This window comes from Prinia subflava, chromosome 2 (genome assembly GCF_021018805.1).
Source record: "Prinia subflava isolate CZ2003 ecotype Zambia chromosome 2, Cam_Psub_1.2, whole genome shotgun sequence".
In the NCBI taxonomy this organism is placed as follows: domain Eukaryota; kingdom Metazoa; phylum Chordata; class Aves; order Passeriformes; family Cisticolidae; genus Prinia; species Prinia subflava.
The window spans coordinates 55,406,241-55,426,865 of NC_086248.1; the positions used below are offsets into that span (position 1 = coordinate 55,406,241).

The 20,625-nt window shown below is 36.6% G+C and overlaps 1 protein-coding gene across 1 annotated transcript in view; it reads left to right on the forward strand.

Moving 5' to 3' along the window:
* Nucleotides 1–20,625, forward strand: part of ENPP1 (ectonucleotide pyrophosphatase/phosphodiesterase 1) — a 53,278-nt gene that overhangs the window by 23,422 nt on the left and 9,231 nt on the right. The window contains exons 6-18 of the mRNA XM_063390024.1: nucleotides 2,354–2,451; nucleotides 5,989–6,068; nucleotides 7,385–7,504; nucleotides 8,644–8,753; nucleotides 9,943–10,008; nucleotides 10,311–10,383; nucleotides 12,069–12,177; nucleotides 13,313–13,444; nucleotides 14,999–15,030; nucleotides 16,271–16,398; nucleotides 17,436–17,505; nucleotides 19,487–19,574; nucleotides 20,400–20,575. Of these exons, the coding sequence (XP_063246094.1) occupies nucleotides 2,354–2,451; nucleotides 5,989–6,068; nucleotides 7,385–7,504; nucleotides 8,644–8,753; nucleotides 9,943–10,008; nucleotides 10,311–10,383; nucleotides 12,069–12,177; nucleotides 13,313–13,444; nucleotides 14,999–15,030; nucleotides 16,271–16,398; nucleotides 17,436–17,505; nucleotides 19,487–19,574; nucleotides 20,400–20,575 (1,282 nt within the window). The remainder of the gene's footprint in view (nucleotides 1–2,353; nucleotides 2,452–5,988; nucleotides 6,069–7,384; nucleotides 7,505–8,643; nucleotides 8,754–9,942; nucleotides 10,009–10,310; nucleotides 10,384–12,068; nucleotides 12,178–13,312; nucleotides 13,445–14,998; nucleotides 15,031–16,270; nucleotides 16,399–17,435; nucleotides 17,506–19,486; nucleotides 19,575–20,399; nucleotides 20,576–20,625) is intronic.

The window sequence follows — 20,625 nt, forward strand, 5'->3', positions numbered from 1 at the left end:
CAGTTTGGAGTAGTCAGGATGTGACTGTGGCATACCTATTTATCCACAAGCTGTGAAACACACTTGTCTCACTCTTTGGACACAGCCAGCATGAATCACCAACAGGACCAAAACTTGAGCCTCCCAGGCTTGCCTGCTTATGACAGCCCATTCATGAAGTAGCAAGTGCAATCTTGACTACTGACAGGAAAAATGTGTAGAAGTGGCTGATATACCTCAGAATAGAGCTTGGGTCAGTTTGTCTGGGGATTTTACTGGAGCTGTTCCAAAGAGAGTGCAGTTTAATGTGGTCTGTCATGCTTTGCTTCCCTGAGCACCATGGCAGATCACTAAATATATGAGTTTTGGCATGTGTAGAGTATACAAGGAGTGAAATGAGCAATTGTCTTCATTGTGGCAATGGCCTATTTTGCCAAGGTTAATTTTACATGTGCAAAGGGGTCACTAGCTAGATTTGCAGACAACCAAAACATGTATTTCACAGTTGGTTTACTTGTAAATGCCAAACCAGAAACAGTTGCGTAAAGTCCCTTTCTAAGTGGTTGTTTTAAGTTTGGTGAGGTTTTCTGGGTTTGGTTTGGTTTTTTCTTTTTTCTTTTTTTTAAGTTAGACTTGTTGGTAAGTCATATTGAACAGCCTTTGCCTCAGAGTTCAGATTTTATTGCACAGAACTTTGCAGTGAAGACTTTTAGACCTCTGCATTGAAGTGAATCAATTTATTGAGAAGAGGCATGGAGAACTATTTGCAAAACTTGTAGAGATCAGAATCTGTGGTGTAAAAAAATACTTGCAATATGGGCAAAGGTAGTGTATAAAGTTTCCTTACTCTGTTCTGTCTTATGGCTTTAGTTTTGACCTGAAAAGCATTCATTTCTTGTTCCCACCTGTGCCATATAAACTTAAAAAGCAGGCTACAAACATACATCTTAGAAATGCATCCAAAAGTTTTATTCTATCTGGGGTATAGGGTAGGCTATGTAATTATTCCAACTAATGAAATCCTTTTGACTGAACTGTTGTCCAAACTGTTGATTACAATTTTCTTAGGATAGACATGTTTTGGTTGGCTGACTATTCCTTAGTTTAATATAGTCACGTGTGTTTGACACAGCTTGTAAATGTTTCATTTGTAAATGACTCTTCAGATTTTTTTGTGGGGTACTTCACAAAAGAAATTGTCAACACTTTATAAATATTTGTCTTCTAGCTTCACTGTTTTATTTTTGGAAGTTAAAGTATAACAAAGTTTAAAAAAACTTAAATATAAAAAGGGAAAATGAGCTTGCAATAAAACAATATTTTAATATTATACTGTTATAAATATTAAATTGTTTTATGACATTCCGTATTTTCAATAGTTATTGCTGCACAGCAGTGATTTTTTTCTCAGTCTCACATGCCCTCATGTCTGTAGGTCAAACACTGGGTATGTTTTCTTCAAGGAAGAAGTTACTAATGTTACAGAAGTTACTATTCCTGTCTGTGATGCAATGTTTTAAGTACTTACAGTTGGAGAGAAATTGTTTGAACAGGGTTGAATCTGGGAACAAGTCAAGACTGGAAAGCATAGATCCTGTGGACATTGGAAGGGGAAATTTTATTTTTCTTGGTTCTAGTGAAATCAGTTTCTGAATTTATCTGTGAAGTTCCTGGCAGGAATGCTGTTACAGTGTTTCCATTTGCAGGACCACATTTTTGAGTTTGGAGACTGGTAGTACTTCCGTAGCAGTAAGCAAGTTCTTTTTGGTTGGATAATCTTTGTAAGATGAAAGGAAAAGTATGTGTTTTAGTTGCTGATTTAACATACCCGTTAGACTTGCTTAGGTTTCTGTGCACTATATATATATATAAAATCCTTTTTTTTCATCTAGGTTACAGGTTGTTCAGGAGAAAAGTGAATAAAGGAAAGTTTGGCTTTGCACTGCCTTATTTCTTTCCCTGCTCTTAGCTTGGGGTGGGAGAACGGGGTTGGAGGGGCTGAGTGTTGCTTCAGTGGGACTGATTTCAAGATAAGGAGTACCAAACCCACCAGATGGTTCACCTGAAAATCTTAGCTTGTTCATCTTATAGGTGTGTTTGAAATCAGGCCTTGTCATGACTTTTCTGTGCATGCCCTACTGCAAACCTCAGCCTCTTTGGGTGCAGACTGCTCTGCCAACCTTCAGGCAGAGAGACCGGGCAGCTTGCTTGCTCACCACTGCGCCAGCAAAGCTTTCTGCTCAGGAGGACTTCCTTGGCCTGGCTTATAGCCCCATAATGAGCATTCCCCCTGTCTGGGGGAAACTTTCTTGAAAATAGTGATAGGAAACTGTTTCTCAGAGTCTGTCTTTTAATATTCAATTTGTTTGTTCAGATTTACCAAGTCTCCAGTGTTACTATTTTCATTGGATGGCTTCAGAGCAGAATATTTGCAGACTTGGGGTGGACTTCTACCTGTTATTAGCAAATTACGTGAGTAGTTTCTTTGTCTAAGAAATATTATGATGTCTTACCTGTAAAAAACCACAGATGCAGCTTTGCTCTCTCTTCAAAAACCTCACTCTCCTGCCACAAATGTGGAAGTTGTTGCCCTAAAGAACACCCATGCACAAAGAACTTGGGGGGTTGGTGAGTGGAAGGGCAAGAAAGAAAGGGCTTGAGGAAAAGGCCTTTTCTGTTTTTGGTGAAATCTTATAAGTTTTAGTCCCTGCTATATTGAGGAGGTGGATTTTTTTTTCTGTGACAATATTTTATTTCTTCAAAATAGAAGTAGATCCTTTTTAATTTATAATGCATATCATCTCATGGCTTTGGTGGAATGGCTTTGGAAAATTAAAAGCAAGATAGAAAAATTTGATTATATTTGGAAAAGGAAGACAGAGAAGGAGGAGACTAAGAAGAAATGATATAGAAGGGCTGGTAGAAAGGTAATGAATCCAAGAAAACCTTAATTTAACAAACATTTCTGGAAGAAATATTCCCCAGCTTTTTTAGTGTCTTACTTGATTTGGTAGTGTCTAAATAATTTCAGTTACTTTTCCTGTTTCTGTTTTGGCTGTGGTCCGTAGAGAACGGATGGTATTTCTTGTCTGAAAAATAGGCCAATCTTCTTGACATTCATAAATTACTACCTGGGGTGCCTGGTTTCAGTTTGACTAAAAATAAATCAGTAAAAACACTTGCTTTTTTACACAGTGGTTGTTACAACTTGAAGTGTTCCAGAGGATAACAATTCGCAGATGTATTTGAGGTTTTGGGTTCTTTTTAGATTTGTTCCATGCTAGAATAAAATGAAACATTTGCAAAGTTTTCATTAGATGCAGTTATAAAAAATTTAGACTGGAGGAGATTTCTAGAGAGGCTGGCTAGTACAAATTATTCTAGCTCTGCCTGAGATACAAGTGTCACAAAGCATCTGTAGGGCTTCCAGTCTGCAATATCCACTTACACATGTAAAGTTTCTTCATTCTTTGGTCTGGATAGACTACAGTGGGAATTCTGTCATTGACTTCTATAATTAACTTGTACTTCTCTTTGACTGAACCCATGATAAATTCTGACTACTAAGAAATACAAATATCTTTGTATATTCATCAAAGTCATTTCACTTTTCCACAACTATGAGGTTTTTGATGGTCAGAACTTACATTTTTAAAAGATTGTAATACCAGAATGCCTAATAATACATGTTTTATATCCAACAAAATAGGTGCTTCAGTCAGGGGGCAAGTACTAATTCTGCATTATATTTACAGTTCTAAAGTACTCTGGATCATTTTTGGTAATATACCAGAAGGCTTTTGGTATACAATGTGCTACGAGATCTTCAGTTTTCTTCTTTTTTCTCTTATAGTCAAAAAATTATGAAATGCTCAGATAAAGTAAATTTTCCTTAGTTAAAGAAAAACGTTCTCATTAATGAAAATTGGTGCCACTGGGGTGTATATCCCATAACACTCTGAGAGCCTGTTGCTTCAAATCTCTATGTGCTTTGTGTTCCATGTGTCCCAAAAATGGTGGAAGCAGTCATACTGTAAAAAGTGAACTTCTTTATGAGTAAGCAAATACTCCTGCAGGATTTTACTGTTCAGAAAAGGGTAATGAAATCTATTCCTCTGTGTAAACAGGTAACAATAGTGGATAAATTGCTTGACTATTGCTGAAAATTTGTATTAAATCATTTCAGAGTTCATAGCTGTTCGTTTATAGGACTATTAAATTTTCAAAAAGACACAGCTTAAGAATGACTGCATTTACAAAAAAGTAAACAGCTCTCACATTCAGTGACCTATTGGACTGCCTGGTTATGTGTTAAATTAGAACCATGCTAAATGCCTGGATTTTCATCTTGAAAGCATTTGATGACAAGTGCAGAATTCCAAGAGATGAAATATTGCCATTATTTGGTCCTGTTAATTCAGTCATGCTTACGGTGATATTCTGGTGTCTCCTTGGAGAAATCTCTCAGAGTAGATGCCTGTAAGACTATCATAATTTCACTTCTACCATGTTTTGTTATACATTTGCTGTCTCTGCTATTTGAAAGATAGACAATTCAGCATGGAGCTGAGGGATTTTAGTGAACCCAGGCATAGTCTTTCTGTGCTCATGTGGTGTTCAGAGAAGACATTTTCATATACAATTGTGCTGTGATATTTTAAGTTTTAGATAAACGATCCTTTTGACTTAAATCGTCTTTGGCTAAGGAAACAAACCAAAAAGAATAAAGATAACTCTTACGGAAAGTCCTGGCAAATACCCCCTAGGATTTTTGGCAAAACTTTTAAAAGTGTGTTTTTCTATTCCTTTAAAAGCAAAGCAAAACAAAAAAGAAAACCCCTTACCAGCCACTCACACAAAAAACCTAAGATTTTGGAAAACAGTCTCAACAACAGATTTAGAAGTAGTTGAAATGTGCTAGGTGTTTTCCAGTAATAAAAAAAGATACAAGTGATTATTTTTTACCACAGAACACAAGTGTGGGAGGGGATGACTGTGTGACTTGAGAGGATTTGTTTTTCTGGCCTGGCTTCCTTTATCTTGATTACTTCAAATTGATTATTTCAACTGAAATGTAATTGAAGCCCCAATCCAATGAGTTCCAAGTACCTTGATGCAACACTTCCTATGTTATGAAGCCTTTCATGTCTATTCTATTTATATTATATATAATTACTCAGAGTCATAGTGAAGATGACCCAGTGACATTCCTCCTGTTGGGTCATTAGTTTAGGTTCTTTAGCATCTGTTGAAAGCAGTTTTGGTACTTTTTAAGTTGTCATGAAGACTTTTTTTTTTTCTGTCTGAAAACTGTGGCCCACACATTTGCTGGTGGAAATTTAGACCCCTTAAAGAAGGTTTGCCCCATTGTTTTAGTCTTGCTAATGCCTCTTCATACTAGCAAATACTGTACACTAATCTCCCTAAAGCCATATGATTTTATATTGAGATAAAGAAAACTTTGACATTTATCCTAGAATAAGAGCTTATTTTTATATTTTAAAAGCCCCATAAACAAGAAAGGAAGACTGCAAAATAAGCAGTGATTTGATAGATAACTTAGAGAGCCAGGCACCACTGTGCCAGTGGCCACTTCACCTCTGCAAGCACCCAGGGTTAAATGTCTGGTTGCTCTCAGGCTGCAGACTGCACTTTTTGCATACCAGGGCAACTTTCGAGGGTATGATTTATTTCATTTTTCTGTCTTATCTGTACATGCTTTTCACAAAGGCCGTAGGTTTTGCTCATGTGATCATTGCAGTCAGGCAATATATGCCATTTTTATATATGCCATTAGGCATATATAAATTTTGTGTTAATAGGCATTTAGCTTGTAAATGAATATGGGAAGAAAATTTAAGAATTAATAAGTCCACAATTTTGAAAAGTGAAAATTTTCTGGAAATATATTCTGGCTTTTTTTTTTAAATAGGTGTACATCTTCATGAGAGAAACTTGCAAGATTTTTTTTTCAGTAACTTTGCTGACTTTCTTTGTTACTTCCTCTAGAGAAATGTGGAACATACACTTCCAGTATGAGACCAGTGTATCCTTCAAAAACCTTTCCCAACCATTACTCCATTGTCACAGTAAGAATTCTTGTATATTATGTTTCCACTACTGTTCATTGTCAAGTTTTTTCCAAGGGAATAACATGTTTTGATATGTTATTAAAATAATTTGATTTCCCTTCAGAATAGGAAAAATGATGTATTATGTTTATATAATTGTATTTATATAATATAGTAATTTAGGATAACAGTTATTATATAACACTACAGCTAAGTGGTCAGGTCTAATGTCAGTAAATCCAGTCCTTGCAAGAGTGGCTGTGAAAAATCCCATATAGCCAAAAGTTCACATCACTTTACAACTCCTCCTTTGTGTAAATATTTCCACTAAATTGCAGTTTCCTCACTTGGAGTGGGAGCAGCCTGACTGCTTAAGTTGCCAACCTTATTCCACGTCATTAAGGTAGCCTGGCATGATGAAAAGAAGGGTATGAAATGAGAGGAGAGATCTGAGCATCATGCTGACATTGGCTCTTTGTGATGTACTGTACCCAAGCCTGCATAGAAATGTCACAAAGCTGATCTTGTAAATTTGCCACCTCTTGCATATAGGAGGAAAAAGAAAAATGGAGGTTTTCCAGCACAAATGCAGGGCCAGAATCCCTTTTTAGTTTCATAATGCCACAACTAAAATTCAATCAAATACTAGGACCTGCACTTTCTTATCTTCCCAGCTTTTCAAGACCTTTGTTGGGAGCACAAGTTCAGGAATGAGATGCTTGATTGTGTAATCCTCGCAAATCTCTGTGACTAAATATGCAAATATGGCATTAATCATGCCCAGCAGCCATGTGATATGTACAGTACAGAGCTTTATCTCCACTCCTCATTCTTGTGAAAAAGTAGCGAAGTCCTAATGGTGGTGATGTTTTATGCCTTATAAATGTAAAAAGGAGCTGCTCTGCATAAAGACAGAGTACAAAGCCTGCTGAAACTACCCAAGATCTAGTGCCTGCACTTTTTTGACTGCTCATATAATAGTTTTCTAGAGCTAGAGCTTTTGCTCATGTGATGGAGGTCTAGCATAGGTAATTGCTTTATCTGTGGTACTAAAGATGCAACAAATGTGTGAATTCAAACAGTGTCTTTCAGTTTAATCCCAAAGGACAGTGCCTAATTTGTTTTAAATCTCACTGAGAAGCAAATAAGGTTGGAAAGTAGGGCTTGGAAGCAATGAGAATGATGCTGCTAAATTTGGGTCCTGTGCTACTGATGGAGCAGAAGTCACCAGTAGAGTGGATGGATGTTCAATATTCAATGGATGTATTTGTCTAAACTAGCTGTAAGGTTCTTTTTCTTTAGAGCATTTCAGCAAGGCATGCTCTCAATTACAGGGGCTGTATCCTGAATCTCATGGCATAATTGATAACAAGATGTATGACCCCAAAAGAAATGCGTCCTTCACCCTTAAAAGTGAGGAGAAGTTCAATCCACAGTGGTACCAAGGCCAGCCCGTAAGTATTAGTGCCTTTCTGAGAATGTACTGTTATGTTACTTAATATCACTTGGATGCATAGTGATGTTGAAAGAGTACAGAGGGTAATTCTAAGTCAGCCAAGAAGAGTTACTCAGCACCACTCGGAATTGCCGCACTAGGGCTGCAAAATAAAAAATGAAACAAAATGTAACAGGTTTTGTTGAACTTAAATGGAATGTTCCCTAAGGAGAATGCTGGCTTAAAATATCTAATATAGATAACAGATTTTGGTCTGTTTTTAACATGAGTGGTCTTGCTCATGTTAAAAACTTGCTCATGCTCATTTCCTCAACTTCTGTGAGGAAATCAACAGACCAGTAAGTTTGAGTAATAAGAAGCACTAATAAAGGTTTATGCTGTGCTTAAATTACTTGTAAGTCTAAAGATGTGGTTTTAAAAGAAATTGTCTCAACTCAATCATACACCTGTGGCAAAACTGATTAGATTGCCATGAAAATGGAGTTGCATGGAAAAGTTTGAGTAAAGTGCTAGCCTGAAGAATAGCAAGGGAGCAGATGTAACAGTTTAGTATGTGGGGAAGACTGGGGATTTTGTTTTGTTTTGTTATGTTTGTTTTGTTGGGTTTTTTCGCCTGAGGAAAGAACACACAGGTGTAGAACTTGCAGGCCACTGAGAGTAGAGTGATGTATGAGTTAGGCAGGAAACATACAGAAAGCATAAATCTGTAAACCATGAGAACACCAGTAAAATCAAAAGAACTGACCACATGCTGTTTCCATATGTCAACAGTGTGAATATTCCAAGGGCATAGGTCCTTGGAATATTCCCACCCCTTCTCATGTAACTGTTTTTGAGATATTTCCCCTTTCTGGTGTTCAGCTGTGGTTCTACCATTGTATTTCTACTAATGGCTCCTACCTCTGTCCTGGCTCTCTGTGGCATTGCAGCAGCAGAGGTGGGAGTGTTTGCCACAAGGAATCAGGCTACAAGATGTGTCTGGGCTGCAGTTAGCATTGAGAGGCAAGATTGACTGGAGTGCTTCCTGAACCTGTTAGTTTCTGGTCCTGCTGAGGGGTGCAGGGTTGGTGAGGGTGGCTGTGGCCTGGCAGTCTCTCAGCTGTTTGGGCACCAACGATGGCGAATGTTCTCCGGCAGATTTGGCTCACAGCCATGTACCAAGGGCTGAAAGCAGCGACGTTCTTCTGGCCTGGCTCTGATGTAGCAGTGAATGGAACCTTTCCAAACCTGTATGAAGTGTACAATAGGTATGTAAACACCTGGATCTCAGAGGAATATTTGACTTTAATGATTGCTGGGGGATAGATGCCAGAGAAAACATTTTTTTTTCCTACTTTTCTAAATAATTCTGTACAATGGGGAAAAAAGACTAGGATCCAATTAACTTTGTTTCAGTGTAATGTAGAGACTTTGTTTAATTATATTTTCATTCCTCAAGACATGTTTTAATGGTAAGATGTGTAAAAATCAGCTTTAAGCATAACGAGCTTTGAAGCTCTAGTGCTTTGCTCTTTCTATTTATAAAAACCTTTTGTTACTGGTGTAGAATATTTCAATCCAAACTTCTGTAATGAGTGAAGCAGGCTTTGATGTGATACTGTCCATGAAAACTAAAGTTTTACTGTTGACTGTGGTAAGCTGTTCCAATTTAATATTATTTTCATTGTATATTTTGAAAATATTAAGGCACTCACATTTTATTCAGTGATTGCTCTTCACTGCAATTAAACATTTTCTGCTTGATGAAAATAAATAAAATCACCATTTATTTAATAATCTCAAATCTTGCCCAAGAAATCAGGCTTCTCATTTCTATCTTAGGATAATTTTCTCTTCTTACATCCTTCATATAGAATGGAATTTTTGATTCTTGATTTGCTGCCTGTATTTTCTTCCCTAGGAACTGATGCACTGTTACTTGAACTTGTGTTAAACACTGAATACTTACTTTGTGGGTGCCTCATGTTATTAAAGGTCAACGTGCTTTCAAGTAGACCATTGTTGGTCTACTTCAGTAATTGGTGCAGAGTTCTACTTATATAATATAGTACAAGAAACTTTTATTCAACCTATTTAAATTTAAAATACCCAACATCACTCCTAAACCATGAGTTTTTCAAAACATAATATAGGAATAAAAGCCTGCGTGTGACTTCACACCTTGAGGCCAATTTTTTGCTTTGTATAATAAGCATATGCACTACTGGGGGCATTATTCTAATCATATTGAGAACAATATTCAAGGGAGGTTTAGATCAGACCATTAACTCCTGTAGAGTCACAGGCAATTAGCATAGACAAATTTGTATCCTGCTAAAAAGCCTGTAATGAATTCTGGTTTTCTGCTAAAGTACCATGATTTTTTGGTAAAGTATGGCTAAAAGATATAGCTCTTGGAAATACATGGTTGGTTGACATTGTATTATTTTGATGCAGCTCAATCCCCTTTGAAGAAAGAGTAGTGACCGTCCTTCGCTGGCTGCAGCTCCCTGAAGATGAAAGGTAGGTATATATTTGTGAGTGAGTTCCTGTTTGAGTGATATTGCAAGAAGTTACTTTGTAAACACAATTTCTGTTTTAAACAGTATCTTATGCTTTATTCTAATGATATTAAAATATTAGGTAGTGCAAGCCAGTTTATATGACTGGAAACTTTTATTAAGTCTCATCTCTCAGTTTAATGTATTTTTTCTGTGAATGACAATGTTGTTTCCAAAATTTGATCTCCATTGTTGAAGTATAATCTCTTCAAACTGTCTCAACATGTATGTAAAATATTACATTTTTGGTACTGTTTGATATAGACCACACTTTTACACTCTGTATTTAGAAGAACCAGATTCCTCGGGCCATAAGTTTGGACCAGTAAGCAGCGGAGTAAGTAGTTTTGTAGTTTCTTATTTTTTTTTTTCTTTTTAAATTTGAAGCTTTGTTCTGACTCTGTAACTTCCATAATTCATGTTAGGTAACTGAGATCATGTGAAGCATGCTTTTTAGGAAAAACATTGTGAGTAGACATTCCATCCATGATTAACATTGATATAAAGCATATAATAGACAGCCTATTTAGTAAGACTAATTTTTTTTTCCTTTATTTCAATAAGTTTTCAATTACCAGTACATGTTTAGGTATGTCTTGTATGTTCTTTTATCTGCTCCTAGTAATGGTTCGTGTTGATTTTTGGCAGGGGAGGGGAATGGAGACAGAAAATTTGTGTAGTTTCAATTTAGCAAGAACAGGGGTTTGCATAACAATGTCTAAGTTGTGGTGGTGAAGTATTCATGTTACAATTGTCATTCCTTTCTCCCCAGTCTCTGTGCTAAGTTTAGGTGGATTTTGGCTTTATCTCCCTGTAGTTATAATTTATGCCTTCTTAGAAAGAGACAGATAAAAGGAAAATTGGCCCCATCACAGTCTGTGATTTATTTTATCAGTCTGTGATTTCTTACTTTAGTAAGAAGTCTTTGGGACTGCTACTGTCTTAAAAAGTACTGAATAGCTTTACATTTAAAAAAAAAAATTGAAAAATGCAAGGGAAAAAGTTCTTGGAAATTCAGAACCTTTGTAAAATTCTCCCCTCTTGAACAGTCAGGGAGTTTAGGCATCATAAGTAGGTGTTTAGCTTCAGTGGTGACAGGAGTAAAAAAGCTCTTGCCAATACCTCTTGAGCTTTGAATAGTTGCTATTTGTGTCAGGAAGTAGCAGCCATAATTTGAACTGCAATATAGGGAACATAATTAAATTGGCTATCTTTCTCTTTGCTTGATAAGTGGATCTAAAGTTCTGTATGCCAGGAATGCTCTGGAGAGAAAGATCCTGAGGATTTGTATATAGTTGATACAAAGCAAGACAGCTTGTACTAGTAGTTCAGTGAGGTGACAGAATTGCCTCATTGGAAAATACTTTTTTTTAACCTAGCAAGTATTCAAAAGTAACTCCAGTGCTGTACCTCTGCAAATGAGCTTGGGACCACAGCCCTGATCACACGCAGTGCAGGTAGTTCATTGTTTGGCTTTTTCGGTTTCTTTAAAGTGGTTTGACTGGATGTTAGTCTCATTAGTCTCATTAGAGCACAGTTTCAAGGACGGTTTGCTCCAATCCCCAACAGGCATTTTGAGGAAGTGTATGACAGACTTGGCCTCCTCTGCTCTATCCAAGACATCAGCATCTGCATCCTTTGTGTTTCCTGCTGCCCTTGGTTGTGCCTAAGCACAATGCAACAAGCACCCTCAATTTCATACTTTAAAACCACCCTCGCTGGTTATAATCTGCGAGGTGGTTTTTTGTTTGATGCTTTTGTTTTGTTTTGTTTTGATTTTTCTTCTTTTCTTAACATCTGCAACTGAAATAACACAAAAATGTGTAGCTGTGTCATGGTGCAGTATGGGACAGAAAAAAAATTGGGCTATGGGCTGTATAGGGTAGGTGCAGACAGTTTTCTGTAGGTGGAGGTGACTCTGAACAGTGCAGTTTATATGCAGTCTGGAGCCTCTCATTTTTATTTAGACATATTTAACAGTATTTTTAACACTTACTTTACATTCCTATTTTTGTCCTGCAGGTCATTATGGCATTACAGAGAGTGGACAAAATAGTAGGGATGCTGATGGATGGTCTAAAGCAAATGAACCTGCATAAATGCCTGAACATTATTTTTGTATCAGATCATGGTAAATTTGATTTTATAACATATATCAGAACTTTGAAGAACTGTCTTTATAAAGTAATATTCTGAATTTATACTTGTATGTTTCTGGCAAGGTTAATAAAGCAAGTAATACTGATAAAATATGTTTTATATTTTCTAGATGATACGAAAGGTAATCAGTGTGAGAGACTTTGTTTTTTTAGGGGATAAAGAAGTGGAGAACATAGGGAGGAATTAAGTAATTTTCATATTTTATTTCTAATTCCTTTTGTGACCATTGCCAGGTGATAAATAGAATAAAAAATGTAAACTGTAAAAAAATAGATTTCTTTTTCTTCTGTCTTTTAACGACACTGTGCAGCAACAGATGCAAACTGCTGAGGCACTGAAAATACAAGCCATATCTTCCTTTCCATTATCAGTTCCCTTATATGCTATTAGAAGTCTGTGAATATGGAACTTCGATTTATTTTTCTAGCTTTTCTGTATATCTGGAATTATTTCTACAAGATATGTATTTAAATATTTTTTGTGCTTCTTTTCTTGACAAATAAGCATATTTGCATGCAGCACAAAATTGACTTGCAAAACTCATTGCCACAGGGAATGATGCAAGCCAAATATCTGTACAGGCTTAAAAAAATTATGGCATTAATGGAGGGTAAACCTGCCAGGAATGATTTAAAGTAAGAGTTCAAATGCAATAAGGAACTTATAAGCAATAAGCCCTTTGGTTTCCAAAAACTGATAAAGAGCACTGAGAGAAAGACCAGTCAATAATTCTATGCTTGTTGGGTGTTTCTTTAGATAGGTACTGAACATTATTATCAATAAATCAATAATAAATCAGTGTTTGGTCTGACTGTTCTTAGGCTCATAAGGCCTCTTTTCCCTTTACAGAAGAAAGTTTGTCTGTTTTTTGAATTTGAGAGTCTTTCTCAGCTGAGGAAACGGCTGATAGTGTTTATCTGTGCTTGGTTTTTTATCTTCTATACATCAGTCTTGTGGTCTCCTTGTGTCAGATGCCTTGGGATTGCTGATAAAAAGACCAGAGAAATTACATTTCTGACTTGTACAACTAAAGTTTCATGTCTTCTTGGCACGGTGACTCTATACTGATCTTCCCATTTTAAAAGAAAATGTGTTTCCTTTTACAGGGATGGAAGTAGGGAGCTGCAGAAAAACAGCATATCTGAACAGCTACCTGGACAATGTTCAAGATTTCATAGTTGTACCTGGTCCTGCAGCTCGCCTAAGACCTAATAATGTTCCAGATGAGTATTTCTCTTGTATGTAGTTGCTAAACTAACTTTTGGTATTTGGTCATATGTTTTTGTACTTTACAAATACAAACTTAAGATCCACGTATTCCATTAGTAAACTTGAGTGAATGCCAACTAGGGACAACCTGGCTATGATGAAGAGGAAATAATGAGTAGTGTTTGCACTTGGGTTTTTAAAGACCATTTGACTTTCCAAGTCTGAAAGTATATTTGAATCCCACATTCAAATAGAGAAAAACATTTTATGGGCTGCCTCAGAGTTACCAACTGCAAATGTCTCCTGCCTTGTGAAAGGCATTCCTTTGAATAAGATCACATGAGCACAAGACAGCCCAAAAATCCTCCCTTCATGCCTCACCTCATTTCCTAATTTATTAAGTTTTGTATAAATTTGCAATATTTCTGTCTTAGAGAAATTTAAATTTTTACTGTCATTTATATAGTATTTTGAATATTATCTGGTTATAAAAAGTTGGCCAAATGGACTGACAGTAAACTGCAAGTAAATATAAATAATAAAACTGGGTAAAAATCAATGAATACTTAAAAATTTTAAATTCTAATTTGTTAAGCAGTCTTATTTTAGGGAAACATTTAATCCCTGCAATTTCTGGTGCATTTTAATGTTGAATGCAGGAGATTTTTTTCACGTTTCACAGTAGCCCTTCAAAATTTGTAGACCTCAACCCCAGTGACTTTAAGTCCTGTTTACTTTGCTGCTTGATGCTATTCTAAACTGTTTTAAATGTTTACTTGGAGAACATGGGAGTGAAATGCAGTTTCAGAACTGGAGAAGTTCAGGAAGAAGAGGAGTAGCACATCTCCTCCTTTGGATGTGTGCACTGCTATCATTAGGTAGCACAGCTGCCTTTGTAGCAGTGCATTTAGCTGTGCAGGAATTATGAATGGTTCTCTTGCCAGGGTAATCCTTTAGGTACTTGAGTCAAGTATTGGATGTCAGAGTCAGGACAGTGTAACTGTGAAATGTAGTGGGCCTGTATTACACAAAATGTCAAATTACATGATGTAATGGTCCCTTTTGGCTTGAGCCTAAGCACCTGAAACTTAGCCAGCTAGTGCTTGGCTTTCTTTCTAAGGACATTTGGTACACAAGACTGCTGTCCTGGCAGTTGCATTTGTGTCTTTTTCTTCATAAGCCTATTAGCGAAGAAAAAGTCACCTTCATTAACACAGCATTTAGTTGCTTCTTTTCTGAAAACTTCTTGGATTATTTTTGTAACTGTGGCTAATATACTTTAACATGTAAGTATACTTAACTTTTAGCTAATAAAATTAACTGAAGTTTAACTAATGTAATTTACATTTAAAGCTGCAAATAAATAAGGGGAAGAGAGGCTGCATTAAAATTTGACAAAAACAGTAGCTTGACAGTTTGATAGAGATTATCTTGCTCTATATGGTTTTCAATCTGGAAAAATAATTTCTTATGCCCAGAAATTTATTGAAACTTACCATTTGCATTATGTGATGGGAATGCTTTTATTTTACATCTGATCTTTTTTAACTTAGGTGACTAATACTTACATATGATTCTTCCAGTTAATTATGAAGGCATTGTCAGAAACCTCACAGTAAGTGTTGTTTTATCTGTTGCTCTATCTTAATTCCTGCTGACATTACAGGTTTTTTATAGCATTAGCTGTTTGCTGGGCAACTTACATACTATCTTGTACTTTGGTTCAGTAACAGGATGAGGGGATGTAATCTTATACTGCACCAGGGAAGGTTTAGGTTGGACATCTGGAAGAACTTTTTCTAGTTGACAAGGTGATGTTCAATCAGAATTGTACTTGATGATCTCAGAGGTTTTTTCCAACCCAATTGATTCTGTGTGTGACCTTTGGTTACAGCAACAACAAAAGTACCTCCACACTGGGGAAGGTGAAAATTGAATAAGGTGACATATGGCTATCAGGCTGAGCAGGAAATATTGGCTTTGTGATCATTTTACTGCACTGTGTTGCTCTTCCAGCTGGAGAACTCATATATCTGGACCATACTAGCTGAGGACCATGTCAGTGTAAAGCTCAGCTCTATTGCAAGGACAATACACAGGATTTTCTTGCTCACACCTTTTTGATACACAGCTTTGAGAGAGGATATTGAATTTTTTTTGGGGGGGGAGGGGGGCAGGCAGTTGCAGTTTAATGGACTTGCTTTTTTGCTCTGTCCCTGGCTTCTGTTCTCATCCCTGCACCGTAATCTGTTTGCCTCTTATTTGTGCAGACACTGCTGTTGGTGAGAACAAAGCTGTTTGTATAGATGACTTCAGTTTTCAAAAATTTCAGTATTACAGAAGAGATTTTGTTTTGTGGGTATTTTTTCCTTTTTAAAATCATTAATGGATCTTGGTTCATAAAATTTTATTTGTCCCTGAGTGATCAGTCTAAAACCCCTAAATGTCTGTTACCATCTCTGTTACCGAGCTGTAGACTTTTTGCACCGGACAGTCTCTTATCACTTGTGAAAGTATCATGATGTTCACGTCTTAGTGTAATTCTTTATTAATTCTATGCAATACCATCTGGTTCTGTACAACTGTAGGCTGTAAGAAAAAAAAAGTAAATTTTGTCCATAGTGCAATATTAAATATCTTTTGCTAACTATTGAATCCAAAACCACTCAGTATTTGTGATTTAAGTATTCATTCATATGTCCCAGATCTTTTGACTCCAAACCTGGTGGAGTTACATTGCTCTTAGTGGAAGTTATTGCAGACCATTTGCAGTTGATGTGCTTTGTAAGAACTGTGTGTGGCACAAAATACATATTTCACCAAAATCCCCTTATGTTTTAATTTAAACATGTCAGTGCATAAAACCGAACCAGCCTTTCAAAGCTTACATGAAGCAGCTGCTGCCCAAGCGTTTCCATTATTCCCACAATGACCGCATCGAACCGCTGCACTTTTATTTGGACTCCCAGTGGCAGCTGGCTCGGTAAGTTGCAGTTCTCAGTACCCAACTGTACAACAAATAAGTTCCTGTTTTCTCTTCCAAGTGCTTAGAGTGTGGTGATAAGCTGTTAGAGTGTGACATTCTTGTTTGTCATAGCAAAGAGATGTTGCAAAGGAACAATGCATGCTTTTTTCTGCAAGTTTTGCTGGCCTGGGGAGGGTTAATCCTAAACTGGCAGCTATTGGTATTCTCCCTACTGGGTATGGAGGTAGTGGCAGGCTAGAAGCTAAGGTCCTCGCTCTCAGATACTTGAGCACATCTTGCCATGCTGTAGGAATTTCCAAAGTGAGTCCATGAAAGCAGAGCATGTAAATAATTTCTAGGGTAAATCAGTTTGTCAGTCATTGAACTTAGTGAGTCCATGGTAGTTAATTACCTTATGTGTTTTGAGGAAAGAATGTACAAGTCCCAGAAGAGTGGTATCTGTTGTAATGGTATTGATTTTGAGCACCTCTGTGATACTTCAGGACTTTCATAATGGAAGAGTTTTTCAGTGCACTTGTTCAGTAAGTCCTGTTGTGTAACACTGTAGATGTTTGCAAGTTGTGCAGATCAGGTTTGGGTTAACAGAACTATGTGTTTACACAGTATGTATGGACCTAGCACAGACTGGATGTTTATTAGACTGTAGGATTAATGTCTAAATGCTCTAAATTAGATTAGTGTTTTTATTAGAAAAAATTGAGAATATACTTACGTAAGTACTGTAAAGTTGTAACAAAAGTGGCAGTGAACTGAAAATCTGTTATCCTGACATGATTTTTTTTTTCCATGTCATGTGCTTTGACTTTAAATGACTCTGATGGGCACATGAAAATTCCAAAGGGATAACATTTGCAGAGAAAATTACCATTCTGATTTTAAAGGCATTTTTTTCCCGAACACTAAAGGCTTCTCATTCCCTATGGACAATCCTCTAAGTCTCTTTAAACAGAGACGTAAATACATCATCACTGAATGTACTTTATGTCGATATGATTTGAAAGGTGTGAGTTATATAAACTGTGTTTTTTTAATAGAAAACCACTTGAGATTAAAAGCTGCAAAGGTGGATTCCATGGCTCAGACAATAGTTTCCCTAATATGCAGGTGAGGTTTAAGCTTATGTTAGCTCTTGTTTTTACTTCCTTTTATTTCCAAAGGCTGTGTTTGCTGGGTATTGAGGGTTTTTTGGGGTTTTTTTAAAGATCTATGGTATTATTCCATCTGCAGTTAAAGAAATGAAACATTTATAGGGCTAATATTGTGATGTGCTGGATAACCCACATGAACAAGGAGAGTCTTAAACTTCTTATCTTTAATGAAAAATGGGAGTATCATGGATAAAGATGAAATCAGATCCCTAGTTTCGTCTAATTTGGGGAAGTCAACCTATCCTCTGCCTTAGTTTCTGCTATCAATAAAATGAAAGCCAATATTCTTGATTTCAAAAAGCTGTTTTCAGGATTAAAATCCACAAACCAATATAAGGTAGTTGGAACTATTACAGTGAATATGTGTAAATGCATTTATACAGAGAAATCTATGTGTTACGTGGACTTTGTAGGTCTTCTCATGAAACTTGTTTTCAAAAATTTTCTCTCTTAAAAGCTTTTTTTTAATGTGTTGTAGAACTATATAGTGTTAGCATCAAACTGTTCTTTAAAAAACTTTTCTTGTATCAGTTTAACCCTCCAGGCTTATACTTCTTCCTTGATTTGACAGTGGAAAACCTGTCAATAGTGTTTCTAGTAATGGGTTGCAATCAGCAAGCCATGTGATGCCAAGTGTATTCCACCTCTCTCTGCTGTAGTTTGACTGTGTCAATTTTTTTCAGTAGATTGACTCCATTCAGATTTTTTTTACCACACCTGGGATTGTCAGTTCATAGCACCCCTAACAAGTCTTAAAACAGATATAATTTATCCTTTTTGTGGCTAACATTATAGCAGCATAACATTTCTTTCTCTGTAATTACTGAAAACACCAGAAAGGAGGTAGCATGTCCCTGTCTCATCTGGTTCAAATTAGGCTGGTTGAGTACATTGGCCTGCAGATTCTAGTATCAACAACAGTTGCAAAATAATGCCCTGTGTTATGCTTTAATCTCAAAAAAAGGAGTTAAGTGTTGAGTTTTAGCCTGTTTTTGCCACACAGCTATGAAATCTGAAACAATTACACTGTTTGCAAAGAGCTTGGAGATCTTACCAAGGGATGTGCTATCCAGTGTAAAACATCCATTATTCATTCAGTATCTTGATACCACAGATGTGTGCAATCTGTTTCTCTTCATCAAAAATAAGCTGAATGACTGAGGACAAGATTTAAAACAATGTTTTTGGCAGAAGTTGCTTGCCCTTTCCTCTTTGTTCATACTGCAAACCTTGCAGTATGCTGGTGTAAGATTGGTGTGCCTGCTGCAATGTCAAGTAGGTTGGGGAATTGAACCAGAAGGAAAAGAGCCAGCAGGAACCGAAAAAAAAAAAAATTAAAAAAAAAAAAAAAAAAAAAAAAAAAAAAAAAAAAAAAAAAAAAAAAAAAAAAAAGGCAGCAAAGGTTTTTTGAGCTGGCAGAATTCCTGGATCAGGTCCAGTACAGCTCAGGAAATGGTGCAAGAAGAAAGAACAGCTGCAGACCAGGCATGGAAGCCTACGATCCTACCATGGCTTAAACCACTTAAAACATTGCTACCAACAGATGTTTTTATAGCCCCAAGTTAAAAACTTTCAAATTGTTTACAGGATGTGATACGTGATGGTTACTTTGGATCAACATTTCCATTAAATCTTTTAAAGCATTTAAGAAAATACCTTTTAATTTCTTCAAAAGCAGAGAGGAGCAAGGCATGTCATAAATGGCTAAAGGCATCAATGAGACAGAATTGGGTTTCCTAATACTCTTCTACTGCTTTTAAAAATTATTCTTATACATCTATTTTTTTAAAAGAGAAAAACACATGCTTTTGACTTGATACTTAATGTGTTGGTAAAGATTAAGTTCTTGGAAGAAAATGCCCTCTGAGTATGAAGATAATGTTCATTTCAACTTGTCTTAAACAGAATTCCACTATACTTTTCTCTGTAAATTCTAGGCTATCTTTATTGGTTTTGGACCAGGATTCAAGTTTGGTACTCAAGTTGATCCATTTGAAAACATTGAAGTATATAATTTAATGTGTGGTAAGTGCAAAGAATGGGGGTCAGTTTTGTTCAGTAAAATATAGTATCTTTTGGGCATTGTAAATCTTCTAATAACAGATTGTTTAGTGTCCTCAGAAACTCACCCTTAAGAATTGTTACCTATTTTCACAAATCAGCTGTTTGTTTTTCTGAGAAAGGGCCGTCTCTAAATGACTAACAGTAGTTTAGGATCTACTGGTCAGGCTGCCTTGTATATCTCTTTTCCACTGGTCACACTGTGTATTCCTCTGGCGTTTCCAGAGCTGGTGCTTTGACTCACTACTACTAAAAAGGCTGCTTCACAATCTCTCTACTGTCATGAAAAGAAGCCTCCTTTCCCCCTCTTTCAAACACTTACTGTGTTACTGTGACTCCTTATTCCTGTGCCCCTTCTTCATTTTGTGTTTTGTGGTTTCTCCAAAAGCCTGTCACTAGACCTACCACTTTCTGTTCATTTATCCCCCTTGAGGTCCTCACCTGTTTTCCATTATTTCCTGCCTGGTTCCCTCTCTCATTAGAACCTATACTGCTTCTGTGTGAAGAAAAATACTACCAAAGAGTTTGATCCAGAAAATACTTGAGTACTGCAAATGCTTGAGATTGGTGGATGTATTCAACCTTGCCTAACCTACCTTACTAGTACCATACTGAACCCTAGCTAAGAACATGTGTGGTTCCTTTTAAAGAGGTTACATTGTTTTTCTTTTTCCCTGTTATGAACAGCAAGCAGTAAAGCTTTGACTCATCCATACTTGTAAGCACAATGTAATCACTATGTATTACAATCTTTCTCCTCCTGTTAATATAACTTGAATTCTTTCATAGATTTGCTTGGTTTGAAACCAGCCCCAAACAATGGAACTCACGGACGCCTAAACCATCTATTAAAACACCCTGCTTACATCCCCCACCATCCCAAAGAAACAAGTCATCCTTCTGAATGCTCTGTGGTGGGAGAAAGAGCCTTTTCAGTGAGCCCTGGCTGCTCCTGCAGGACAGGGGTAAGCACTGAAATGGTTAAAGCTGTGGAAGCAGAGGTCTGTATTGTATC